Source organism: Balaenoptera borealis (assembly GCF_965194805.1).
Source record: "Balaenoptera borealis genome assembly, chromosome: 12".
In the NCBI taxonomy this organism is placed as follows: domain Eukaryota; kingdom Metazoa; phylum Chordata; class Mammalia; order Artiodactyla; family Balaenopteridae; genus Balaenoptera; species Balaenoptera borealis.
This window is the reverse complement of record NC_138869.1, coordinates 5,065,721-5,088,373: the sequence shown is the minus strand read 5'-3', so window position 1 is coordinate 5,088,373 and position 22,653 is coordinate 5,065,721. Positions and strand designations below refer to the sequence as shown.

Here is a 22,653-nt window from a genome sequence, read left to right as displayed (position 1 = left end):
GGGAGGAGGTGAGTGAGGCATCAGACATACTGTGTCATCAGACGTCCGCAGAGCTTTCACCCGAGTCCTCATCTTGAAAGGTTCCAGAAGGGAAAACCTGGACAAGAGGGACGATCCAACGCAAGGAGACACTTGTGCTCCGTCTCAGGTACGCAGCAGGAGGACCCATAGGCGTGCAGCGCCCCGGGGGAGCTGTCAGAGCGCGGCAGTGCTAGGGCGGGCAGGCTGCTCCCTCGGCAGTCTGGTCACCTCCAGCCCCCCTGCGTGTACAAGCCTGTCCCGAGGTCCCCTGGTCCCACGGAGCCCACACAGGCGGCAACTGCCAACCGAATTCCCCCGCAAGACCGGAGCGCACCAACAAAGCCGCTCTCCTAGCCTGATTCTGGCCTGCAGGAAACCACAGGCAAAGAGGGAAGGGCCTTCAAGGCAAGTCCAGGAGAGCCTGGGTTCCAATACGAAAACGGAATTGAGACCAGTGTTTAGGTTTACTCCATTTTATTAAAAACTAAAACGACAGAAACAAGAACTCAGAGTACAAATGAGAGAATGAGGAAAGGGCCAGGTAGGAGAACAGATCACACAGCAATGGTGAGGGGGTGGCCCGGCTCCGACGACCCTCACCATCTGACCCGAACCCACTTCTCCCACTGGCGGAGGCCAAGGCCGCAGGGCCGTCAGAGGACGCATGGCTGTGCCGACAGGTTAGGGTCCCACCTGCGCAGGACCCACACGCTGCCTCTACTCACGGGAGCCTAGAGAAGGCTGCAGGACACAATTCAGGAAAACACTGCCAATACTGACAACTTGCTCTTCAACCACAGGCAGCAAAAGCAGCAGGACACGGAACTCACGCCAAGAGGCCAACAGTTCTGGTAACACCCTTACGTGCTCAGTCCCCTAGAGCAGCCCCCAGGGGTCCCGAACACAATCGACTTCAATCCCCAGAAGGAGGTCAGGCGAACCTCCTGCCAAGCGGTGGGCGGCTGTCAGAGGGCTGAAAACGCAGCTCTGTGAGGTCAAGTGCCCCGAGATGAGAGCAGAGGAAGCGAGTCAAGGAAATAAACACCCCGGACACGGGGTGGAGCCACATGGCACCGCTGCGAGCCTGGCCCCACAACTTGGAGCCCCACGCGGTTTGGTTTTGGGTCCCTGCAGCAGAGGGAAGTCAGGGCCAGGTCTGACCTTCCACCAGGACCACAGAGCTGCTGCAGGGGCTCAGAACTGCTGAAGGATCACCTTGCGCTTCAGGTCGTGGGTGAACTTGTTCATCCTGAAGAGCTCACTGTCATAAAAGGCAGACAGGTTGTGGATGTTGATCTGACGAGCCTGAAAAGAGGGGACGTCCAGTGAGCCGTGCGGACGCGTGGGCAGGTCCCGAGCCCGAGGCCCCAGCACGCGTTCAGGGCCGGACCAGGGGAGGCAGGCAGGCGGGGCCTCTGTCCCCATCACAGGGAAGAGTGAACCGCTGTGAGGCCGAGGGAGGGTCTGCAGCTGGACACGGGGCTCGAAATTTCAGCCCGGACAACGGCCGTGAGCTCGGACAAGCTGCGTGGTTGCCCCGGCCTGGCACGTCAGCAGGACGGGTGACAGTAATGGGACAACAGTGGGACACGTGCGTTGTGACGGCCCGGGAAAACCCCGCCCCTGGCCATGCCCATACCTTGTCCACCAAGTCCTTCTCGGGCACCTCGATCGTGTCTTGCTGGGCCCCGAAGCGGTTGCGCTGATACGTCACCTGCTCGGCCACCAGCTGCTTCAGGATGAAGAGCAGCAGCTCGTTGTTGTCACGGCGGAACGACAGGTAGCGGGCAAAAGTCTACGGCGAGAGCGGAGGTGACCCTCCTGCCAGGCCCCCCCAGGCCAGCTGCTCCTGGCAGCAGAGCCAGGGGGGACTCCCGCGGCCCAGGCCCCGCCCCCCATGGCCCGGGCCCCGCCCCACCTTCCGCATGCTGCGCATGACGCTGAACTTCTGCGTGTCCACGAAGCTCTCGAGCATCACGCGGATGGCCATGTTGACGTCATCCTCCATCACGTAGTCGCGCAGGTGGATGCGCGCGTGGGCCTCAGCCATGCGGATCATGGACTCGATGTGACGCACCGTGATGGGGATGCTGCCCGTGGCCTGGAGGGAGGGCTGCGTCAGGTCTCCCCGCGGCACAGCCAGCACATGGCGGAGGGGCAGAGCTGGCGCCGCCGGGAGGCCCCGCTGACCCCCCTGCAGGGCGGCGCCCACGCTTCCACGGGTTCCCAAAGCGCGAAGGCTCACGGCTGCCACCGCCAGCCCAGCACGTGTGCCCCTGCCAGCTCCCGGGCAGCCGGAGTCTACACGCCTGTGGGCGGCTGTATTTGTTACTGTCAGGTACCAGGGACCGCATGACGCAGTCCAGCATCACGGAGAAAACAAAGCTGTGTCTCTGTGAGGCCCAAGCTAATGCTCTGAAAAGACCTGATCGAGTGAAAAGGTGTCAGGAGGGAGGGAAAGGGAAGGAGGAGTGGCTGTCGTGATTAGGTAGGTGAGAGGAAGCAACCTGCAAGAATTCTGCTGTCCACCTGCTTGCAAGCTGCCTTTAAATTCTCTCCCCACCACGAGTGAACGAAAACTAGCTCAGGCGCACGCTCATTTGGGTGAGATTTTTGCAAAGTCAATGGAACTAAATCAATGGTCCAAAAACAAAGACCTCAGCTGTACCCTCAAACAGACAAACGCACGTACGTCTAAGTTCTGTCTAAAGAAAACAGTTAAGGCGAGTACGTATCACGTCTTTCAGGTCTTCCTGCTGCTCCAGCGCTCCTGGAGCCACTGAGCACACAGGTAAGGCTCCGCCGTGCGCCCCCCTGCCCACCCCCCGCCTGCCCCCCCACCAGCCCTCACCGTGGATTCCTGGAGCCGCTGACCACACAGGCAAGGCTCCGCCGTGCGCCCCCCTGCCCCGCCCCCGTCCTCACCGTGGATTCCTGGAGCCGCTGACCACACAGGCAAGGCTCCGCCGTGCGCCCCCCTGCCCACCCCCCGTCCTCACCGTGGATTCCTGGAGCCGCTGACCACACAGGCAAGGCTCCGCCGTGCGCCCCCCTGCCCACCCCTCCCGTGTTCACCGTGGATTCCTGGAGCCACTGAGCACACAGGCAAGGCTCCACCGTGCGCCCCCCGCCCCCCCCGCTCTCACCGTGGATTCCTGGAGCCGCTGAGCACAGAGGCAAGGCTCTGCCGTGCACCCCCCCGCCCCCCCCCGGCCCTCAACGTGGATTCCTGGAGCCGCTGAGCACAGAGGCAAGGCTCTGCCGTGCGCCCCCCGGCTCTCCCCCCCCGCCGGCCCTCACCATGGATTCCTTCCTCAGGTCACTGTACATCTTGGCCACCTTGTCCTGGTCCATCTGGTTGAGCTTCGGGTGGACCTTCTCCTTGGCGTAGATGATGTACTTCTTCAGGACCTCCTGCGGCAGGGGCTCCACGCCATACGTGTTGGGCATGGGGGGCTCCGGGGCGCCCCCCGGGCCCCCATCCTCCTTGTTGCTGGGGTGGTGTCTGATGTGGCTGCCGACCACGAAACGGGCCAGCATTTCATCCTGAGACAAGACGGAGAGGACAAGAGCGGGCTGAGTGGCGCCCGGCTTGGAGCAGGTCAGCTCACTGAAGACGCTCTGGAGTGACACGTGTTCCCCGCCCGCTATGGGCCGGGAGCTCCGGGGGCGCACCCCCCCCCCACAGTGAGGACAGAGGAGACAGAGTTCACACTACAGGAAGAAGAGAAGCACGTGGTGGGATGGAGGCCCGAGGACAGCCTCCAGCTGAGGTCCCCAGAGCCCCAGTCACGACATCTGGGAGCAGAGAACGGTGCGCGAGTGAAGCCCGAGAAGGCGAGGGGGTGCAGATGAGAGGAAGGGGAGGGGGAGAGACCTCTCGGGGACGGTGGACTCCCTGCCAGCGAGACGGGATGGGAGGCCGAGAGCAGGTCTGTAAGGAGAGGCAGGTCCGCCCGTGCCCCCAAAGACGGCTGGCCTCTGACGGCGGAAGCCGGGGGCCCAGCACCAAGGCTGCAGTGTGTCGGGCCAGAGGAGGGAAGCTGGGACGGGGTTCATAGCAGCGAGAAGTGAGGAGACTCGGGAGCTGGTGGCAGAGAGTGGACGATGCTGGGTGGGTGGCCGGGGAGGGGTTGGCGAAGGAGAGAAATCAAGGAACTCTGGACTGAGAACAAGTGGAGAACACACGGTCCATGTGGCAGCCCTTCCCTGAGCCCGGCGAGCCACAGCCCTGGGCCGACGCGAGGTCCCCACACTCGCTGCGCACACCCAGGGCGTGGGCTGCGTACCTGGACTGGGTCCACTGTGTCCCTCACCACACACAGCACGTCGAAGCGGGAAATGATGGGCTCCGTGAGGTCCACGTTTTCCGAAAAGGTGAGCGAGGGGTCATAGCGGCCACCTGCATCACAAAGGCAGCTCCCCATCAGGGCTCCCGCTCCCCGGGGCCCCTCTTCTCCTTGACCGTACAAGGTTCTTTCCAACCCGCGTGGCTTCAGCGACGGGAGGGGAATCAGTGGTGGAGGCACGCAGGGCCTGCTCCAGGCACCCCAGACAAGCCCGCATGGGGCCTCTCCCCACACTGCCCCAAACAGCCCGAGGCCGCTCAGCCGCCTCCCGCGAGGAGAACCCCGGGACAAGACGGCAAGGGCGCCTGGGCTCTCTAACCACTTGCTGGCTGAGACCAACGGCCAGTCCCACCCTATTCAAGCGCTAGGCGCTCCTCCTGCCTCCTGAGAGCACGGCTCAGAGAGAGCCCGGGGTCTCCAGTCCTTGCACTCCACCCCCAGCAAGAAACGCAGGAGAGAGGAGCACTTTCTGCTGCTCGGTTCCTTCCGCAGACTCAGCGGCGGGGGGCCCAGCGCAGGGCCCCCGGGTCTGCTCTCCCTCTGGCCGGCGCACCCACGCACCTATGGGGTTGGCGGCAGCAATGACAGTGCAGCGGGCCTGCAGGGAGGTGACGATGCCGGCCTTGGAGATGGAGATGCTCTGCTGCTCCATGGCCTCGTGGATGCTGGTCCTGTCCTGGTCGTTCATCTGCACGGCGGGCAAACGCGGCACTCTTGCCCGACCGCGGCCTCTCACACGAGGCCCCCGCGCTCCGCTCCCCACCGAGGGCTCAGCCCACACGTCACCCCTGCGGCCCGGTGACCCACCTTGTCAAATTCATCGATGAGACACACTCCTCGGTCCGCCAGGACCAGGGCCCCAGCCTCCAAGGTCCACTCCCTGCTGACGGGGTGCCGCTGGACGTATGCCGTGAGGCCCACGGCCGAGGCCCCCTGGCCGGTGGTGAAGATGGCTCTGCTGGACACCTTCTCGATGTACTTGAGGAACTGAGACTTGGCCGTGCCGGGATCTCCACACAGGAGCACGTTGATGTCACCTCGCACCTTGTGCTTGCCGCCTGGGGGCAGGAACAGGGCAGAGGGGGCTCAGGATAGAGCTGGATTACCTCCGATTTCCCAGCCTGCTTACTGCAAACAACAAAGCAATGTTCTTTCTAGAAAGGGATGTAATGCCCAGGACCAGCCATCCCACTCTGAGCACAGAACCCAGAAACACGGTGCACAAGGAAGTGCTTATGAAGATGCTGTCTGTAACGTAAACACTGGAGGCCGTGCACGTGCTCTCCAGGCAGGAGGACAGCTGAATACAGCACCATGTGGACCAGGACACGGTAACGTCAGAAGATGAGCTCATTCTCTGTGCGCCCACAGAAAACGATGCCAAAGCCATGCTGACAGCGGGCAGCTGCGTATGTCACGGACAGTCCCCCACACACAGACAGGGAGCGCTACACTTGTAAGTAGAAACGTGCCAAAGTGACGGAGTGCCGTGTTTTCCGTATCAGCACACGTGTAATCTATCTGAACAGCCACACAAAGTTCTGCCCATGTCCCCCAGACACTAACCAGGTGACCTGCAGGGAGGGACCACGATGAGACAGGGAGGTCAACGGGGGCTTCGGCCCCTCTGAGACCTCTAACAACTCAAGAAAAGGATGTAATACAAACACACATTCGGGTATTACTTCTACAGTTAAATCTGTGCACAGTGGCATGGCCATGAGTTGCGCTCTCCCTGTGATGATGAGCTGCCCGTGGACGTGTCCTTCTCCCCGGACACCGGGAACTGCTCCCACCGAGCCCCCTGCAGAGAAGGTGGCCCCCCTGCCCCGCTCACCGGGGTTTTTGGGCTCCCCTCCAAACAGAGCCAGCGCCAGGCCTCGCTTGATGTCTTCGTGCCCGTAGATGGAAGGAGCAATGCTGGCGAAGATCTGGGAGGGGAGGGGCGATGGGAACGGTCACCACGTGCTCCGGCCTGGAGCGCCCACGCACAGCTGCAACTCCCCTGACCCCGCATCGAGACCCACCCCCCATCCCACCGCCAACTCCGGGCCTTGTACTTGGTTGGCTCTTCCCGAGTCACCGAACCTGAGAGCTGACCAGGACCCCGGCCTGACCCCCTTTACTTCGTCCTGTTGCAGGACCGCCCCAAGGTCGCATGCAGACCAGGAGCAGGAGACGAGATCCAGGCCCATATGGGCGGGGGTGGGCTCTGACAGCATGGACGCAGAAGACCCCGCGCAGGCTCGGCGGTCTGCCTGAGCCTGTGTCCTCGAATGGAAAGGAGATGACACTGCCCAGTTCATGGGGGCTGTGAGCACTACAGGAGGCGTCTATACAAGCCCGGCTCCCGCAGGACTGCAGGTACCGAGCTTAGAACACGGGGCCAGGGCGGCCGGGAGGTGGGTCCACCAGGAGGTGAGACGTTCACGTGTGTGTGTGTGTGTGTGTGTGTGTGTGTCAACTACTGAGCCCGTGTGCTGCAACTAGTGAAGCCTAGAGCCTGTGCTCCGCAACAAGAGAAGTCACCACAATGAGAAGCCCATGCACCACAACGAAGAGTAGCCCCCGCTCGCCGCAACTAGAAAAAGCCTGCAAGCAGCAACGAAGACCCGATGCTGCCAAAAATTAAAAAACTAAATAAATTAAAACAAAAGATGAGAGACAGTCAACGAATCAGCGTGTAGACCTTACTCGGACACTGACTACAAGAAACTTCTCAAAAAGAAAAGCCACCAGGGAACCGTGGACCCAATTGAACATCGACCCGAAGGAACTGCCAGGTATTTCTCAAGCGTGACAGTGGTAGTGGGGTCAGTTTAGTAAAACGAGAGCCTTGAGAGACACACTGACGTCGGTGCAGGTGCAAGGGCAGGCCTGAATTGGTGTCAGAAGAACAGGGGAGGAGCTGCACGGAGGGGCCCAGGCCCGCCATGACCTCGGGGATGGGAGGGGTCGGCAAAGGACACGCAGGGCTGCCGCACCACGCCACGCTCGCGTCTCACAACTTCTGTGGTGGCTTTTAAAACGTGGGCCAGGTCTTCAGCTGGGTCCCCTGGAACTCACAATAACCCGACACTCAGAGGTGCCTCCCACACGTGGGAAACGCATGGGGGGGCAGAGGCGGCCCCTGGAAGCAGGGGTGGAGGCCGGACGGCCTGGCGGGACCCCAGCTCTGCCACTTGTTAGCCGTGTGACGTGGGCGTCTTAGTAAACCAGGCTCCCACCGCCCACGTCTCAGGTTACTCATCAGTAACAAGACACACACAACCCTCTGCAGATCGCTCGGTGCCCAGCGGATACTCAGCGCTCCGTACACGTTAACGATCCCCTTACCAAGCCCCCACCTCTGTTGGGAGAGACGATCGCTCTGGACCTGAGGCCAGGACTGGCCAGCCTGGGCCTCTCCACCCAGACTGTTTCTCCGTGCTGTTTGGGCACCAGGCACCTCGCAGGAGGAGGTAATGTCTCTCTCTGGGACCAAGGGCAGCAGCCCGCTTCCTGCCTGCTGTGCCCGCAGGCTCCCCGTGCCGTCCCTGCCGGCCTGAAGGGCACGGGAGCGGCCACAGCAGTGCCACACTGCTCGGTGCACCCGTGCTGACCCGGCTACCTTAAGTGATAGGGCAACTCAGTGCCTGCTAAGAGGGGTGAACCCAAACCCAGACCTGCCAGGGGATGACACCCACTTCCCGAGGATTACTCCATTTCCCGCCACGACCTCCACATCACACAGGAGGAAACAGACCAGCTGCTGCTGAGGACAGGCAGGGCCCGACCCCAGGCTCCTAACACCCCTAAGTCTCAGGTGCACTGCCCGCCGCCCGCAGACAGCCCAGCACCCACCAGCACGGCCACAGAGAGCACAGGACTCGTCTCACGCGGGCCCCAAAGCTGTGCTCATCCTCGCACTGGTCCTTCCCAGCGCCCCAGCTGTAACAACCCGTAACAGCGACAGCTGGCCGCGGAGACCCACGCCTGCTCGCTTACCTACTTAACCTTGAGAACAGCTCTGCGCGTGGGTACGACCCCCGTCTCTGCTCACAGCTCAAGTGATCACACTGAGCACGACGCCAAAACTCAACCCTAAGTCTGGCTTCAGGTTGCGGGCGTCTCCCGTCAGCTCTTCAAAATCTCAGCGTCAGGCACAACACACACCTCTCGAATGCTTCACCCCATCAGCACCCACGAAGTACAACGCCCACGGCGGCAAGCTGGGTGGAAGCCGCAGTGATTCAGGCGGGAGAGACCACAGCAGTGGGCGGCCGGCAGACAGGAGGGAACCCATCTGAGGGCGGCGGCCACCCAGCACGTCACTTGCTGCTAAAGACACAGACCACCCGATTGGAATATCAAAACCTGGGCGCCCACGTTTTTATGTGAAATCTCCCTATTCCTAAGGAATAATAACTCATTCAAACATCTGGAAAAACAAAAACAACACAGAGCCACGTACCAGTTGGAGAAAACCCGTCGGCAGGCTGGATGGGGCCCAGCAGCCACCACACCAGCCTGCAAACCTCCGGCTCCAACCGTTCCGACGAGCCGCATCATTTCTGGATCTTCCCTGTCACCCGTCAACTCGTCTCCGGAGTTGCGGAGGGTGCACAGGGGAGTCACGGCAGAGGGCAGGCGGGCGCTAGGAAGTGCTCTAGAAGCACAAGGACCCCCGCACCCGCACACATCAGGTGTGCGTGCAGACAAGCTGACACGTGCCTGGGACTCAGAGTCCCCCGCCCTCAGAAACCGGCCCAAATGCTCCCTCGAGATTCTGAAAACATGCCCGTCACGCTAGCACTGGTTTCCCTCGGCGGGGGCGGGGGCGGGTTACCAGGGCCGTAGTCAAGGACAAGCCCCATGAGGGCGACAACCGGGTCTCACTTCCCACCGAGAAGCCTGAACAACGCGGCCCTGGAGGGTCCCCCAGGACCCAGCACGTTGGCAGAACGGCAGCGCCTGTCCTCCTGGGGCTGGGGACACCCGCCTTCCCCGTGGGCCCCCAATCTCGGCAGACTAATAAAGGTGGCCGACGGGGGTGCAAGGACCTGAGCTGGGGGGCAGCAGAGCAGCCAGGGAGAGAGCTGGGCGGTCCTACACCAACAAGAAGACAGGAAGTGGGGAGGTGAGGGGAGAGGGACGCCGAGGGGGCGGGGGGAGGACCATGAGCCTGAGGGGCCACCCGGCGACCCAGGAGCCCGAAGGCCGTGCGGCAGAACTTCCAGCAACAGGAACTTAACGTCCTACAGCTGAGCTTGGAACAACCCGGGCTTGATCTGTGCGGGTCCACTTACACGTGGACTTTCAACAGAGTCGGGGTGGGCGCCCCTCACCCCTGCACTGTCCAGGGGTCGCCTGTATTTGTAATCCTGCAACGAAAACCCCGTCTCCCCAACCTCAGCAAAAAGCCTACAGTTAAAGGGAAAAGGAAACCCCCGTGCTAGGGTAGCGCTGTTCCTGGAGAAACGACTGGGAGCGGGGGTCTGATGCCAGGGGACGCCCTACCAGGCAGGGGGTCTGATGCCAGGGGACGCCCTACCAGGCAGGGGGTCTGATGCCAGGGGACGCCCTACCAGGCAAGCTTTTCCTACTGCCCCCCGCACCCCCGTTTCCCTTCCAGCCCGAGCCTGGCACAACCTGAGGAACCCTGACCTCACCCCTGTCCTCGCGGGCAGGACACAGGCTCAGGGAGGCTGCGGACGCTCTTCCCCTGGAGCACAGCCCCCGCCAAGGCAAGCGGACTGAGCAGACGCAGGGAATCCAACGAAGGGACCAGCTTCCAAGACCCGGGCGCCAAGACGGAGGCTGCAGGGCGGGCCAGACGGCGAGCCCCGGGCACCCCGACTCTGCAGCAGCCCTGCCCGCCCGCCTTCCACCTGCCTTCTCCCCAATCTGCTGGTCCTTGGAGAGGCTGGTGATCATCTTCACATCCTCGTCAGTCAGCTCGCCCACGGCCACCTTGTTGTCCTTCTTGGCCACGTGGTTGGCCAGGATGACAGTGGCGAAGACGGGAAAGCCGTTGGCGGTGTTGAGGGCCCCATCGTAGTTGTTGTGGTAGATGCCGGTCAGCTCCTGGGGGGACCGAGTGGTCAGGAGGGCCATCCCGGGGCCAGAAGCACGGGCCGGGCCCGCCTCCTCGCTGGCTTCACCCGACCCCTCCTCCGGGTCCCCGGGCCACCGACGGGAGAGCAGTGACTCAGCACAACCGCAGCACGCGGCTCCCGAACCCAGCACCCAGCTGGCCGTCCACCCCAAGGAGAAGCTCAGTGCTAGAGACGGGAGAGCTGACCTCGACCCACTCCCCGGGCTACCGCCACCCGTCCCCCGCCACAGCACTCACACCACCTTCCTCGGCCCCCCCGCCACTCACTATCTCGTCTCCCGGCTTGCAGCTGTCCACCAGGTCCGCGAGGAGGATGGCATCCTTGGAGCGCGGCAGCCGGCCGGCCGCCACTTTGCCAGGACTCTCCTGAATTCGGATGCGCTGGTAGTTCTGGTAGATAGTCTGTGTGGGACAAACAGATGGTCAAAGGGGCCCGTCCCTAGCCGGCGAAGCCTGGGCTGTTGTCCAAGCACCGATTCTTTGTCACCTGAACTGGACCGGTGCCCTGGGGCAAGGAGAGCAGCGTTATTATTCCCACCACTGACTAGGATACGCAGAACCAAAGATGGCAGGGGGGCGAGCCACTGTGACCAGTGCCACAGTGCACGGTCCCTGCTCCTGCCACCGCCCCCCCACCGGACGCCTCCCTCCTGCCAGAAGCCAGACCCCTGAGACAGGCCCTACAGCTGAGCCCAGTGCACGGGGACACTGGAGGCAGGCTCCTCTGTGGCCCTGGCGAGGCCTCCCCCGCTCCGTGCCTGCCCCACAGAATGGGGGTACGAACGCTGCAGCCACAGCCACACAGGGAGGAGGAGGTCACGTCACACGTGAAAAGCCCTCAAACCAACGCCCACGAAATGAGTTACACCAAATGTGGGCTTACGGTCAAGATCACAAGGCAGCACCGTGCATGCCATCTAACATCCACCATCTCACCTACTGTCTAGAAAAGAGCCACAGGAAAAGGTGGTTGTAAGCACACGCTCTGCATCAAAATGCTCGCGTTCTAATCCTTTGCGCCACTTCCCGGCTGGGTGACCTCAGCCTGTTACTTCAGTGGCCAAATAGGACCAATAACAGCACCTGCCTTACGAGGCGTGATGAAGACACGCCCACCACTTGGCAGCTACCAAGTGCTCCAGAAACGTCAGCGTAATTATCATTCCACTACTAGTTGCTGTTCCAGGTGCCCTGCAAGCAGAGCCTGCAACTCTGCTCTCGTGCAAGAAGCTTCTCAAGAAACGTCTGTGAAGGGGGAACCTGTAAAGGGGAGGGGGACCAGCTAGATGGGGGGGGCGGGGGGACTCTGGGTAAAGGCACGGGCTCAGCTGGAGCCCAGCCCTGCAGCTGTCGCTCCCCAAGGCAAGGCGCACTTGAACTTTGAAACAGGTCAGTCTTTGCCTGCGGGCTGCCAGGCTTTTCCTGGCAAGGCGGCTCCAGTTGGGGCGTTTCTCAGAATCGTAGCGCAGTGAGGGGTTAGCCCATCACTCGCGGCAGCAAAGCAGTAGAGGGGGGTCTGGGCTCTACCGCAGGGATCGTGATGACCCCGCCACACTTTACACTGGGAGTGGTTCACGTTCAAAGGCGGTGTTATGTGCCCGAGGTCTTAAGGCCCAGAGCCTTCCAGCAGGGCCTCCCGAAGACGGCACGGCAGTGTCTCAGACAGTTACAACTCAGGGGTCCCCAGCGCAAGGCCAGAGAGGCAGGTACCAGGGAGTCTGGACTGGAAAGCAGGTGCCCTGCTGAGGGGCAGCCAGGGGAGACGTGGGCCCAGTTTCACCAGATCTTCCCGCTAAAAAAAAAAGAAGTCATGAACGTTGATGCTTTCAATGAAAGAGTCTGATTTGTACATACTGGCTTGAATTCTTGAGAACACCATGCGGGCTGACCACACGGGCCTGCCTGCCCCAGGGCGTGGCCAACACGCACTTGCACCTTGGCTCCCGCGGCTGCGGTACCAGCCTCGCGCTCACCTCCTCCATGTTGACCTCGAAGGGGCCGGCTGACTGGCACTCAGGGCAGGAGCCCGGCTTCACCTCCTGGTTCTGGGACTGGCAGAAAGGCCCCAGCACGAAGCCACACTTGTTGCAGTTGTACTTGACCATGCTGAGCTGCGGCAGGACGCCCGTGCAGCTGGTCACCACGCCGCTGGTGCGTATCAGCTGGTTCAGGTGCAGCTGCCTGCGGAGACGAGGCGCCATCAGAGCCCAGAGGGCGGGGGCCGGACCCACGGGACGGGCTTTCTCTGGCCGCGGCCACCTGCCACCCCCCACGGGTGCCCGAGCCCCTGCCGGCTCACCTGAGCGAGCGCAGCTCCTCCACCAGGGGCAGGTGGGAGATGCGCACGTGGACGCGGCTGGCGATGCGGTCGTACTTGGGGTACATGGCCAGCACCACCTCCAGGGCAGCCTCGCCGAAGATCTGCAGCAGCTCCGCCGGCGCCTCGGGCAGGAAGTAGGCCAGGACGTGCTCCCTGGCGGCCAGGTCCTCGTAGTTCACCACCAGGCTCTCGCGGTTCTCTGAGGTGGGCGGGGTGGGAAGAGAGGCTGGGCGCGGAGCAGGCTGGGGCAGGCCCGTCTCACTGCGAGCGGGGCAGGCCAGCCCGCCGAGCCCTTGACTCGGAGCTGGAGGCCCAGCCTCGCTTCCAAGTCCGCTCAGCGTTAGCGACGGGACCCAGAGAAGGGACGGATCCTAGGTCTCAAGCTCTGAACCTATGAAATGGGACCTAAGTCCCTGGGGGGGGATAGAGTGGAGTAACACACGGGGTCCGCCTGCCGCAAAACTCAGAGTGCCTACAAGGCCAGGAGGAAACCCGCGAAGAAACGTGTCAGATATGAGACAAAAGGGAGGGGAGGGGACGGTGGGGGACCAGGAGCCACACACCTCCTCAAGTGCTGCTACACTCTGATCAAAGCAGTAATCCAGACTTTTACATAAAGTCTGCCCAATTGTAAGTCCATCAAAAACGACTTCTGGGGCTTCCCTGGTGGCGCAGTGGTTAAGAATCCGCCTGCCAATGCAGGGGCCACGGCTTCGAGCCCTGGTCCGGGAAGATCCCACATGCCGCAGAGCAACTAAGCCCGTGCGCCACAACTACTAAGCCTGTGCTCTAGAGCCCACGAGCCACAACTACTGAGCCCGCGTGCCACAATTACTGAAGCCCGCGAGCCTAGAGCCCGTGCTCCGCAACAAGAGAAGCCACCACAATGAGCAGCCCTCGCACTGCAAAGAAGAGTAGCCCCACTCGCCGCAACTAGAGAAAGGCCGCGCGCAGCAACAAAGACCCAACGCAGCCAAAAAAAAATTAATTAATTAAGTTAAAACAAAACAAAGCAAAAAAACGACTTCTGTGGTCCAGACGTAGTCCCTGGACAGTGGGCTGGACCCTTGACACTTTGTCTGAAAGACGGGCACCCCCGGCTCAGGCCCTGGCCAGCTCCAGGACAGACGCCCCACGTGTCCTGCACATCCGTCTGTCAAACCTGCCGCCACAAGGCCAGGGCGGGCGACCTCCCGCGGGCACGGGGCAGGCGCACCTTTGCACATGTCGCTGATGCGCTCCTTGAAGACGTTGTGGCCGCGGCCATCCACGTGGGTGCGCAGGAAGTTCTTGAAGCGGTGGTGGATCTCCAGCCGCGGGCCGGCCATGCTCACCCACTCGCGCACCGAGTGGCCCTTCAGGTCCTCCAGGTTCTCGATGCTCTCAATCATCTCCTCGTCCTCCTCACCGTCCTCCGTGGCCCGCTCCACCTGCCGCCGCTTCCGGCTGGGGCGATCCTCCTCCTCCTCGTCGCTGTCTGGGGGCCGGGGGCGCGTTCAGGGCCGGCTCCCCGCACCGCCTCCCCCTCCCCGGGGCTCCCCGAGAACGCACCGTACAGGAGCCCGCGGCGCATGCGGCCCAGGCCCCGGCCGGCCTCCCGCTCTCGCTGCCGCATGACCCGCTCGGCCGCCGCCCTCTGGCTGGCGGTCAGCTCCTCCACATCCTCGTCGTCCGGGGCCAGCCCCTCGGGCTCGTAGACATCTATCTCCGGGATGGGGCGATAGTCCCTGCGAGGCCCCCAAATGGACCCTGTTAGCACCCAGACCCCAAAACAAAACCCCACCAGGAACTGGGCTCCCGAGGGCTCCGGAGCCCCGGCCAGGGCACCTGGAGAGGCTCCGAAAGGCTCCCCCATGGATCCCACATGGAAAAGGACACCGTCTTCAAAAGGACGGACCTTCTGACACCTGCTGCAACACGGGCAAACTCTGAAGACACTGTGCTCAGTGAGACAAGCCAGTCACAAGACAGAAATCCTGCGTGACTGGGTTTGGGGAAGAAAGTCCTGGAGAAGGTGGTGATGGTCGTAAGACAACGTGAGTGACGTGACGCCACTGAACTCACAAAGATGGCCGAGACGGGAATCTTATGTCATGTGCATTTTTCCACAGTAAAAAAGGGGAGCTCTGAGCACCAGCAGGAAAGAGGAATCGGAGGACCCACAAAACCTTCAGCTGGAAGGGCCTTCAGAGAGCCAACGCAGCTCCCCATGGGCAGGAACCCTCCTGCACTCGTTTCTGGCAGCCCCGCCTCGAACCCCAGACCCCAGGAGGCCCACACACATCAGTCCAACCAGCCTCTCCCAAACACATCCGTGGCTCGGTCCTCCCAGCCACAGCGAGACCTTCCACGTGACCGCCTGTCGGATATTTGAAGGACTGATGCCTCAACAAGGACCCCCACCAGGGCAAACATAGCTCCCCTCCCCGCGATTTGGGGAAGCACACATCACCCTCCAGCAGAAAGATGAGGAAACCGAGGACAGGGGGCGGGGTGGGGGTGATGGGATTTCTGCCAAAGGTCACTCAACAGAGCTGGGTGTCAAGGTAAGTCCAATAGCAGGTGGCCAGCTGCTTCCAATACCACACTGGCCCCACGACGGTCCTCTTGAATTCTCCCTTTCTCAGGGGACGTGGTGATTTGGGGAACAACTTTTTTTTTTTTTTTTTGGCAATAGACTCTGTCAAAGAACACTCTCAGATAATCCCGCACTACTGACGCCAGAAACAGAACCCAGAGCCAGGTATGTTTCTGGACTGATCGCTTCCAAATTCTTAAGTGTTCTCAAGGAAAAGGTTATCTGTCTGACTCGTTAAGAATTTCAAGTCATGGGCTTCCCTGGTGGCGCAGTGGTTAAGAATCTGCCTGCCAATGCAGGGGACACGGGTTCAAGCCCTGGTCTGGGAAGATCCCACATGCCACGGAGCAACTAAGCCCATGCACCACAACTACTGAGCCCGCGTGTCACAACTATTGACGCCGCGTGTCACAACTACTGAGCCCACGCACCTAGAGCCCGTGCTCCGCAACAAGAGAAGCCACCGCAATGAGACGCCCGCACACCGCAACGAAGAGTAGCCCCTGCTTGCCGCAACTAGAGTAAGCCTGCACGCAGCAACGAAGACCCAACACAGCCAAAAATAAATAAATAAAAATAAATTAAAAAAAAAAAAGAATTTCAAGTCATGTGAGATGCCCTCAGTGAAATTCTAATTGGTCAATTTAAAAGAATTTGATAAATTAGACTTCAGCAAAATTTTAAAACTGTACACCTCAAAACCCACCATTTTAAAAAAATTAAAACGACAAGCCACAGACTGAGGAGAAAATATTTGCAAATCACATGTCTGACAAAAGCCTTGCATCCAGAATGAGTTTTTAAAAACTCTTACAACTCAATGATAAAAAGTCAGGGAAACAAATTATTGATAAAAAACGGGCAAAGAATCTGAAGACCAATTTTCCAAAGATACTCAAATGGCCAACAAGCACACAAAGAGCTGCTCAACATCACTAGTCATCAGAGAAAAGCAAATCAGAACCACAGTGAGATACCGCCTCACGCCCATCAGGGTGCCTATTGTCAAAAACCAGAAAATAACAGGTGTTGGTGAGAATGTGGAGAACTCTAGCGACATACGCCACTTATGGGAATGTAAAATGGTGCAGCTGCTTTGGAGAAGTTTGGCAGTTCCTCAAAAAATTAACATAGAGTTATCACATGACCCAACAATTCCATTCCTAGGAAATGGAATTCCATTCCAAGAGAACTTAAAAATACATTCACATAAAAAACTCCTAGCAGCACTGTTTATAATTGCTAAAAAATGCAAAGCACCCAAATGTCTACCAACTGATGAACGGGTAAACAAAATGCAGTCTGTCCATACAATGGAATACTACTCAGCCATGAAAAGGAATGATGTGCTGACGTGTGCTCCAACGAGGATGGACCCTGAAAACCACAGTAAGCCAAACAAGCCTGCACACAAGGACACATGTATTACAGACTCCACTTGTACAAAATAGCCAGCACTAGCAAATCCAAAGAAACAGAAAGTAGATTATTGGTTACCTACGGGTGCGGAAGGAAATGGGGATTAACTATAAACAGGCACAAGGGATCTTACTGGGATGATGGAAAAAACTGGATTGTGGTGATGGGTGCACAACCCAGGAAATTTACCAAAACGCATTAAATTGTATTCTTATAAGAGACAAATCTTTTGTTATAAAAATTATAGCTCGGTAAGGTGGTTTTTTAAACAAGCCATAAAACCAAAATCTAACTGGGCCCATCTAGTCCTCAGATACCTCTATCCAGGGGTCCTTGCAAGGGAAGGGCAGAAGAAGCAGAGCGGGTGGATGGAGGTGGGGGGCCGGGGAAGGGTGTCCTGCCTGCACAACCTCACAGAGCACAGCAGGGAAGCTGCTCAGGGCTGATCTGTCCAGACTCCTCATCCATCCAGAGTCTGTCTGGCCTGTGCTGCACACCCGGGCTCATGACCTGGACTGATGGAGCTTAAAGCGAGGATCCAAACGGTCCAGAGTGCCCTGGATGCTCCCACAGGGCTCTCCCTGTGGACTGGGGGGTGGCCTGAACAGCACTCTCATACACACCGGGTCTGAAGCCCCCGCGTCAGAGTAAAGAGAGCCCCAAAGCAGAATCTCCACGAGGCTCCCGGGCATTCAGATAATTCTCGTGCTAATGTATAGGCCAAATCCTGGTTGGTAACACAGGGTGAGAGACACCCGGGGAATCTACCCTTGCTCGCTCACAGAGCTTTACTCCACCATCGTAGCAGTAAGCCTCCACAACCTTTACTACTTTTGTACATTTATCCATAAGTGTGAACACAAGGTCTGCTACAGACAAGGCACAATAACTGTTCGCTGAATTAAATCTAAATCTTGATTAATCAGCCCCCCCCCACAGTTTCTCTGAAGTTGCAGAGAAACTCTTGGCTGCCTGCTTCCTGTCCTTCCCAGTTGGGGTCCCTGACGTGGCCCCGGATTAGAGACGCCCTGCGTCCCGTGGGGGGCACATCTCATGGAGCTGGGGCTTACCAAGACCTTCGGGTCTACTCTAACGTAGACACAGCAAGTTATACGGACATATGCTGTGGCTCCAAGAACCTGTCTCCCCCCAGACCCTGGACCAAGATGTGCTCAAAGGCAAGCAGGCTCCGATTTATCTGCTTCCCCGGGACACACAACAGCCCCCCAGCAGAGCTGTTGAGAGCAGGGCCTTGAACGCTGTACCTCTCCATGCCATCTCCGAAAAGCTCCTCTCCATCCTCCTCCTCCTCCTCCAGGGGCCCCTCTGTGCCGAGCAGCCCCTCCGACTCATCCTCAAAGGGAGGAAGGTCGCGGCCGGGGCTGGAGGTCAGGGCATCCGTGCGCCGGGAGCTCCGCCCAGGGCTGGAGGTGAGAGGATCGTTACTTCTCCGCCTCGGGGCCGGGCTGGACGCCACCGTGAAGGACTCGGACGATTCCTGCAAGAGGAGATGGATTGGAGGGGGTGAGGGCCGACTCAGCTTCCTGTACGGTGGCGCCCCCACCCATAGCGTCTCCCTCCTCACGGCTGACCCTGTCCTCCCACGATGCAAACCCCTCCCAGCCTGCACACTTTGCACCTGCTGTTCCCTCTGCCTGGAACGCTCCCTGAGCCTAAGGCTTCTCCACGCCCGGGCCGGCTCATTCCTCACACACTCCGTGACTCGCCCGACCCCGTTTTCTCCAGGACAACCCACTGCGGCTACCTGGTTAGCTGGTTTGCCTGTTTACCGCCTACTCCTCCCCCCAGCACGCGTTCCCGCCCTTCTGGGCCCCCGGTGCACCAGGAGCTGCCAGGGGAGACGGGACACGAGAGCGGCCACAACCTAAGGGGTCGGAGACCCAGGTTGGTGGAGGGGCAGGCAGCTGACGAGGCTGCGGACGAAAGCAGCACGATAAGGAGGGCCCGAGCGCGCGGACCAGGCCGGGGCCCCGGGCTGCCGGAGTGGGGCCCGCCGGCCTCGCAGACCCGCCCGACTGGAGCAGGGGAATCGGCTCCGCGCCCGCCCCCCCCACCGTCCGCGCCCCGCACGGAAGACGCGCAGACTCCGCCGCGCTCACCGCCATCGCTACTCGGTGCTACTCGGTGCTCCTCTCCGCTCCGCCAGCAACAGCCAGTTTTCGCGCGAAAAGCGGCCCACGTGACCGCCCGTGGCCGGGAAGCGCCTGAGGGAGCACGACGTCATGACGTCGGCGTCCATTTTCGTCACGCCGGCGCTCGGGGGCGGGCCCGAGAGTGCGGCCCCGCCCACGCCGCCCGAGACCCCGCCCAGCCTGCGCTCTGTGCTGCGGGGCCAGCCGAAGTGCAGGAGCTGGTGCTGTGGCCGGCTGGGAGCGGTGAGGACCAGCCCCACCTGCCAGCTGCGTGACCGCGGTCACTCTGTGGCCGGTTCACAGACAAGGCAACTGAGGCTCAGAGCCTTGTTTTCTGACGTCTTCTTACTGTGTGATGTCAACTCCTCCAAAAGCTCAGGCTGCATCCTTCAAGCGCCGAAAGGCGGGGGATGGTAGGAGGCCAGCTGTGACGTTCTAGTGGGGGTTACCCTCCCGAGGGAGCCGAGACGCAGGGGGTGTTCCAGGTAGCAAGAGCCTCGTGCGCAGAGATGTGGAGAGCAGGGCACGGTGGGCATCCTCAAGCACTTTCCTAGTTCCAGTTAAAGCGCTTGTGATGTTCAGGAAGGGACAAGAATTGAGGCTGGAGAGCCCAGGTCACAAAAGATGACCAAGTCTTTATACTGAGCTGGCCTGAGGGCAGTGGAGAGCTACGTGGGTTTTAGGAGAATCCCTCAGGCTGCCAGGGGTGGACGTAGATTGAGGCAGGTTGGAAGCAGTTACAGTTGGTTCCAAATCTGCGGATTCAACCAACAGGGTGGTTAGAAAAAAAGTTTTTTAATTCCAGAAAGTTCCAAAAATCAAAGCTTGATTTTGCTGTAGGCCCGCTAACCATTTACACAGCATTTACACCTATTTGCATAGCATTTACATTGTATTAGGTATTGTAAGTAATCTAGAAATGGCAAACTATACAGGAGGATGTACCTAGGTTATGTGCAAATATTGCACCATTTTATATGAGACTTTAGCATCCTTGAATTTTGGTATCTGCAGGTAGCCTGAAACCAATCTCCCAAGGATACAGAGGGACGAGTGTGCTGTGATTCTTCGTCCAGGTAGAGGCAGCCTGGGCTAGGGCAGGCGAGCAGGGCAGCTCTTGCCCTGGCACTTTTGTGCGGTGAACAAGCATCTCAGGATGGGGCCCTGGGTAGGGGCGGGAGCGATGATGAGGAGGGGAAATATCCAAGACGTATTCAGGAGATGGAGTCTCTCGGTCCTGGGGACTGGGGACAACAAAAGGGAGGCACCCAGGATGGCAGCAGGATTCTGGCTTGGGTGGGTGACAGCGCCACCTCTGAGATGGGGGCGCGGGAGGAAGACAGGGAAGGAATCCATCAGCTTAAAACAGCTGCCATGTTGTCTCAGTGTCCGTGGGCCTGGGCCTGGGCCTGGGCAGGGCTTGCTGGGTGCCTCTGCCTCGTGGTCCTGCTGCTGAGCCAAGCACTTGTGTCTATTATTTAGGGAGCCCGGTTCTGCAGCAGCATCTCCTCCTGTCAGCCATGCCTCGGGAGGATCACCACCCTGAGCCTGGTGCAGGCCGAGGGATGGAACCTGAGAGTCAGATCTTTATCTACTGAACTACTATTCAGGGAAGCTCACTGCTGCCATGCTGTCTGGTGTGCAGGGGGCACCGCAGGGAGTCAGCACCCCTCTGCCCTGGAGGGAGGGGAGATAGATACCCTCATTACTCCACAAATGAAATCCCACTGAAACCTATGCGTGGGGCCCAAAACTCAGAGTACAAAATGCAGAATTGCGCATGGCGGTAGTGAGAGCAAACTCTCCCCTCCTCCCACGCCCGCTCCAAAGTATCTATACTGTCTCAAAAAAACAAAGATGGTGGGGGGGGGGTCATTTGGGTTAGTCACCGATTCTCCATTTCTTCTCCTTCCTGGCACAGGGTGGAAGGGAAGTTTCCTGCCCCTGGAGGTCAGAAGTGGCCTATGACTTGCTTTGCCGATTAAAGGTGTGCAGGGGGAATGCATGTAACTTCCCGGCAGAAACTCTTGAAGCTGTCCACTCAGGAAGACAGGCGCCTCATGGAGCCTCTCTTGGCTGATACAGAAACTGCACGGTGACCAAGTTCCAGATAAACTGGGTCCCAGATGGTCACAAGGCAGCGGCTTCCTCACCTTCCCCTTGTTCAGAACAGGAGCGAGGCAAAGATTGGGGCCCAGTCGCATTCCAGCCCAGCTGTGACACAAGTCTGGTGTCACGGGGTGTGTATCTTGGGGCTACTGTGATCAGTGGGTGCCTACGACGTGCACCAGGCCCTGAGTCAGCCTCTGCACGTTCAGGGAATGTGATAAGCGTGGCTCTGTCCTCACGACACTGACGTTCTAGTTGTGGGAGGCTGACGCTGAACTAGGAAGTGACTAAATGAATGTGAACCCGTTAGAGAGACTGTGCTGCTGTGTAAGCAGATGGGGCAGGTGGTTCCCGGAGAAAGAGAACCAGGAATGGCTTTCTTGACATAAGAGAAGCCATTTTTGGCTTGGTTGGGATGGAAGCCTGGCCACAGTGCTTACCCTTAAACAGGTCTCAGTAATTAATGATCTTAAAGGAACAAAAGAATGCAGAAACAAACTGTTATCAGGTAAGAGAAGTAACAATGCTAGACAACGTATCAGTTGTAAAGATTCCCTGTTCTGATTCAATGGCAAAGATTAGCCTGAAGAGCTCAACCATCAGATCAACTGGACCCTAAGGGAGGATGATGGTGACCTTCTCTGAGCCTCATGACTTCAATTAACTAAAGCCTGGACTGCCCAAGCCCCTTGATGAATATGCATGTACCCTTAGCTTAAAACGTCCCCAATTTTGTTGTTCGGGGAAGCACGAATTTGGAAAAACTCCCCTATGTTCTCCTTACTTACTGCAAGTGATCAGTTCTTCCTTCTCCTGCTCTTTGCCTTGGTTGTGTCTTTTCGCTCGACGTCCACCAACAGACGAACCCAGTTTTGGTAACGCTGGGAATGAAATAAAGGGGCTTTGTGTGACAGAGACTGGACAGCTACTTTGGCTAGGGTGTCAAGCAGGAGGGGGGTCATGTGACAGGAGCCAGGCCGGGGGGCGGGTGGGGACGACAGGTGCAGACCCACAGGCAGGAACAAGCTTGGTATAGCCAAGAAACAGAAACAGAGACCAGTGTGGCTTGAGCACCCAGTGAGGAGCGGGTGGGAGGGATATGTTGGGAGGGATAAGGACGCAGAAGCAGGAGGGGCCTGACATGGCGGAACCCGGGGGAGGGGAAAGAGAAGTGAACACAGCAGAGACGCAGGAGGTCAATCCGGGAAGGCTTCCCGGAGGAGGCTGCCTGTAGTTAGAGGTGAGAGGAGGCGGATCAAACCCCAGTTCTGGGCTTTGTCATTTCCTGGTCCTGTCGCTTCGGTCAAGCACTTAACGTCTCAGCCTCAGGTTCTCCTGAAATGGACTAATTACAGCTGTTCTGAAGAGCTGCCGTGAGGCGGAGGGTGCGCAGCACTGCGTCGGCCACGGCCGCGAGGGCAGGTGCGCGGGGGACGCGCCGGTCCGGGCGGGGCTTGTCCCCCGGGTCCAGAGGTCTTCAGGCCGGCGGCGGAGGCTCCTCCCCGGACGCCCGGCTGCCGCCGGCGGGAGAAAGGTCGCGGGCGAGGGGTGGAGGGGGCGCGCAGGTCGCGGACAGCTGAGGACAAGGCCCCTTGCGGCCGAGAGGA

At 59.6% G+C, this 22,653-nt stretch overlaps 1 protein-coding gene across 2 annotated transcripts; it reads right to left on the bottom strand.

Moving 5' to 3' along the window:
* Positions 1 to 478: 478 nt before the first annotated feature.
* On the bottom strand, positions 479 to 22,618 carry MCM2 (minichromosome maintenance complex component 2). 2 transcript variants are annotated; one of them, XM_082345203.1, is made up of 18 exons: positions 22,308 to 22,618; positions 21,835 to 21,927; positions 18,905 to 19,692; positions 18,050 to 18,282; positions 14,339 to 14,514; positions 14,004 to 14,264; positions 12,767 to 12,986; positions 12,441 to 12,648; positions 10,735 to 10,869; positions 10,245 to 10,436; positions 6,208 to 6,301; positions 5,178 to 5,428; positions 4,932 to 5,058; positions 4,311 to 4,423; positions 3,322 to 3,567; positions 1,940 to 2,122; positions 1,661 to 1,816; positions 479 to 1,326 (listed from the first exon to the last, which is right to left on the bottom strand). In XM_082345203.1, exons 3-18 carry the CDS (start codon positions 18,908 to 18,910, stop codon positions 1,216 to 1,218), a joined length of 2,712 nt encoding a protein of 903 aa, XP_082201329.1. In that variant the 5' UTR covers positions 18,911 to 19,692; positions 21,835 to 21,927; positions 22,308 to 22,618; the 3' UTR covers positions 479 to 1,215. The 2 variants fall into 2 exon arrangements, with proteins under 2 accessions (XP_082201329.1, XP_082201328.1); XM_082345202.1 differs by having other exon boundaries at positions 21,835 to 22,618.
* Between the last annotated feature and the right edge of the window lie 35 nt (positions 22,619 to 22,653).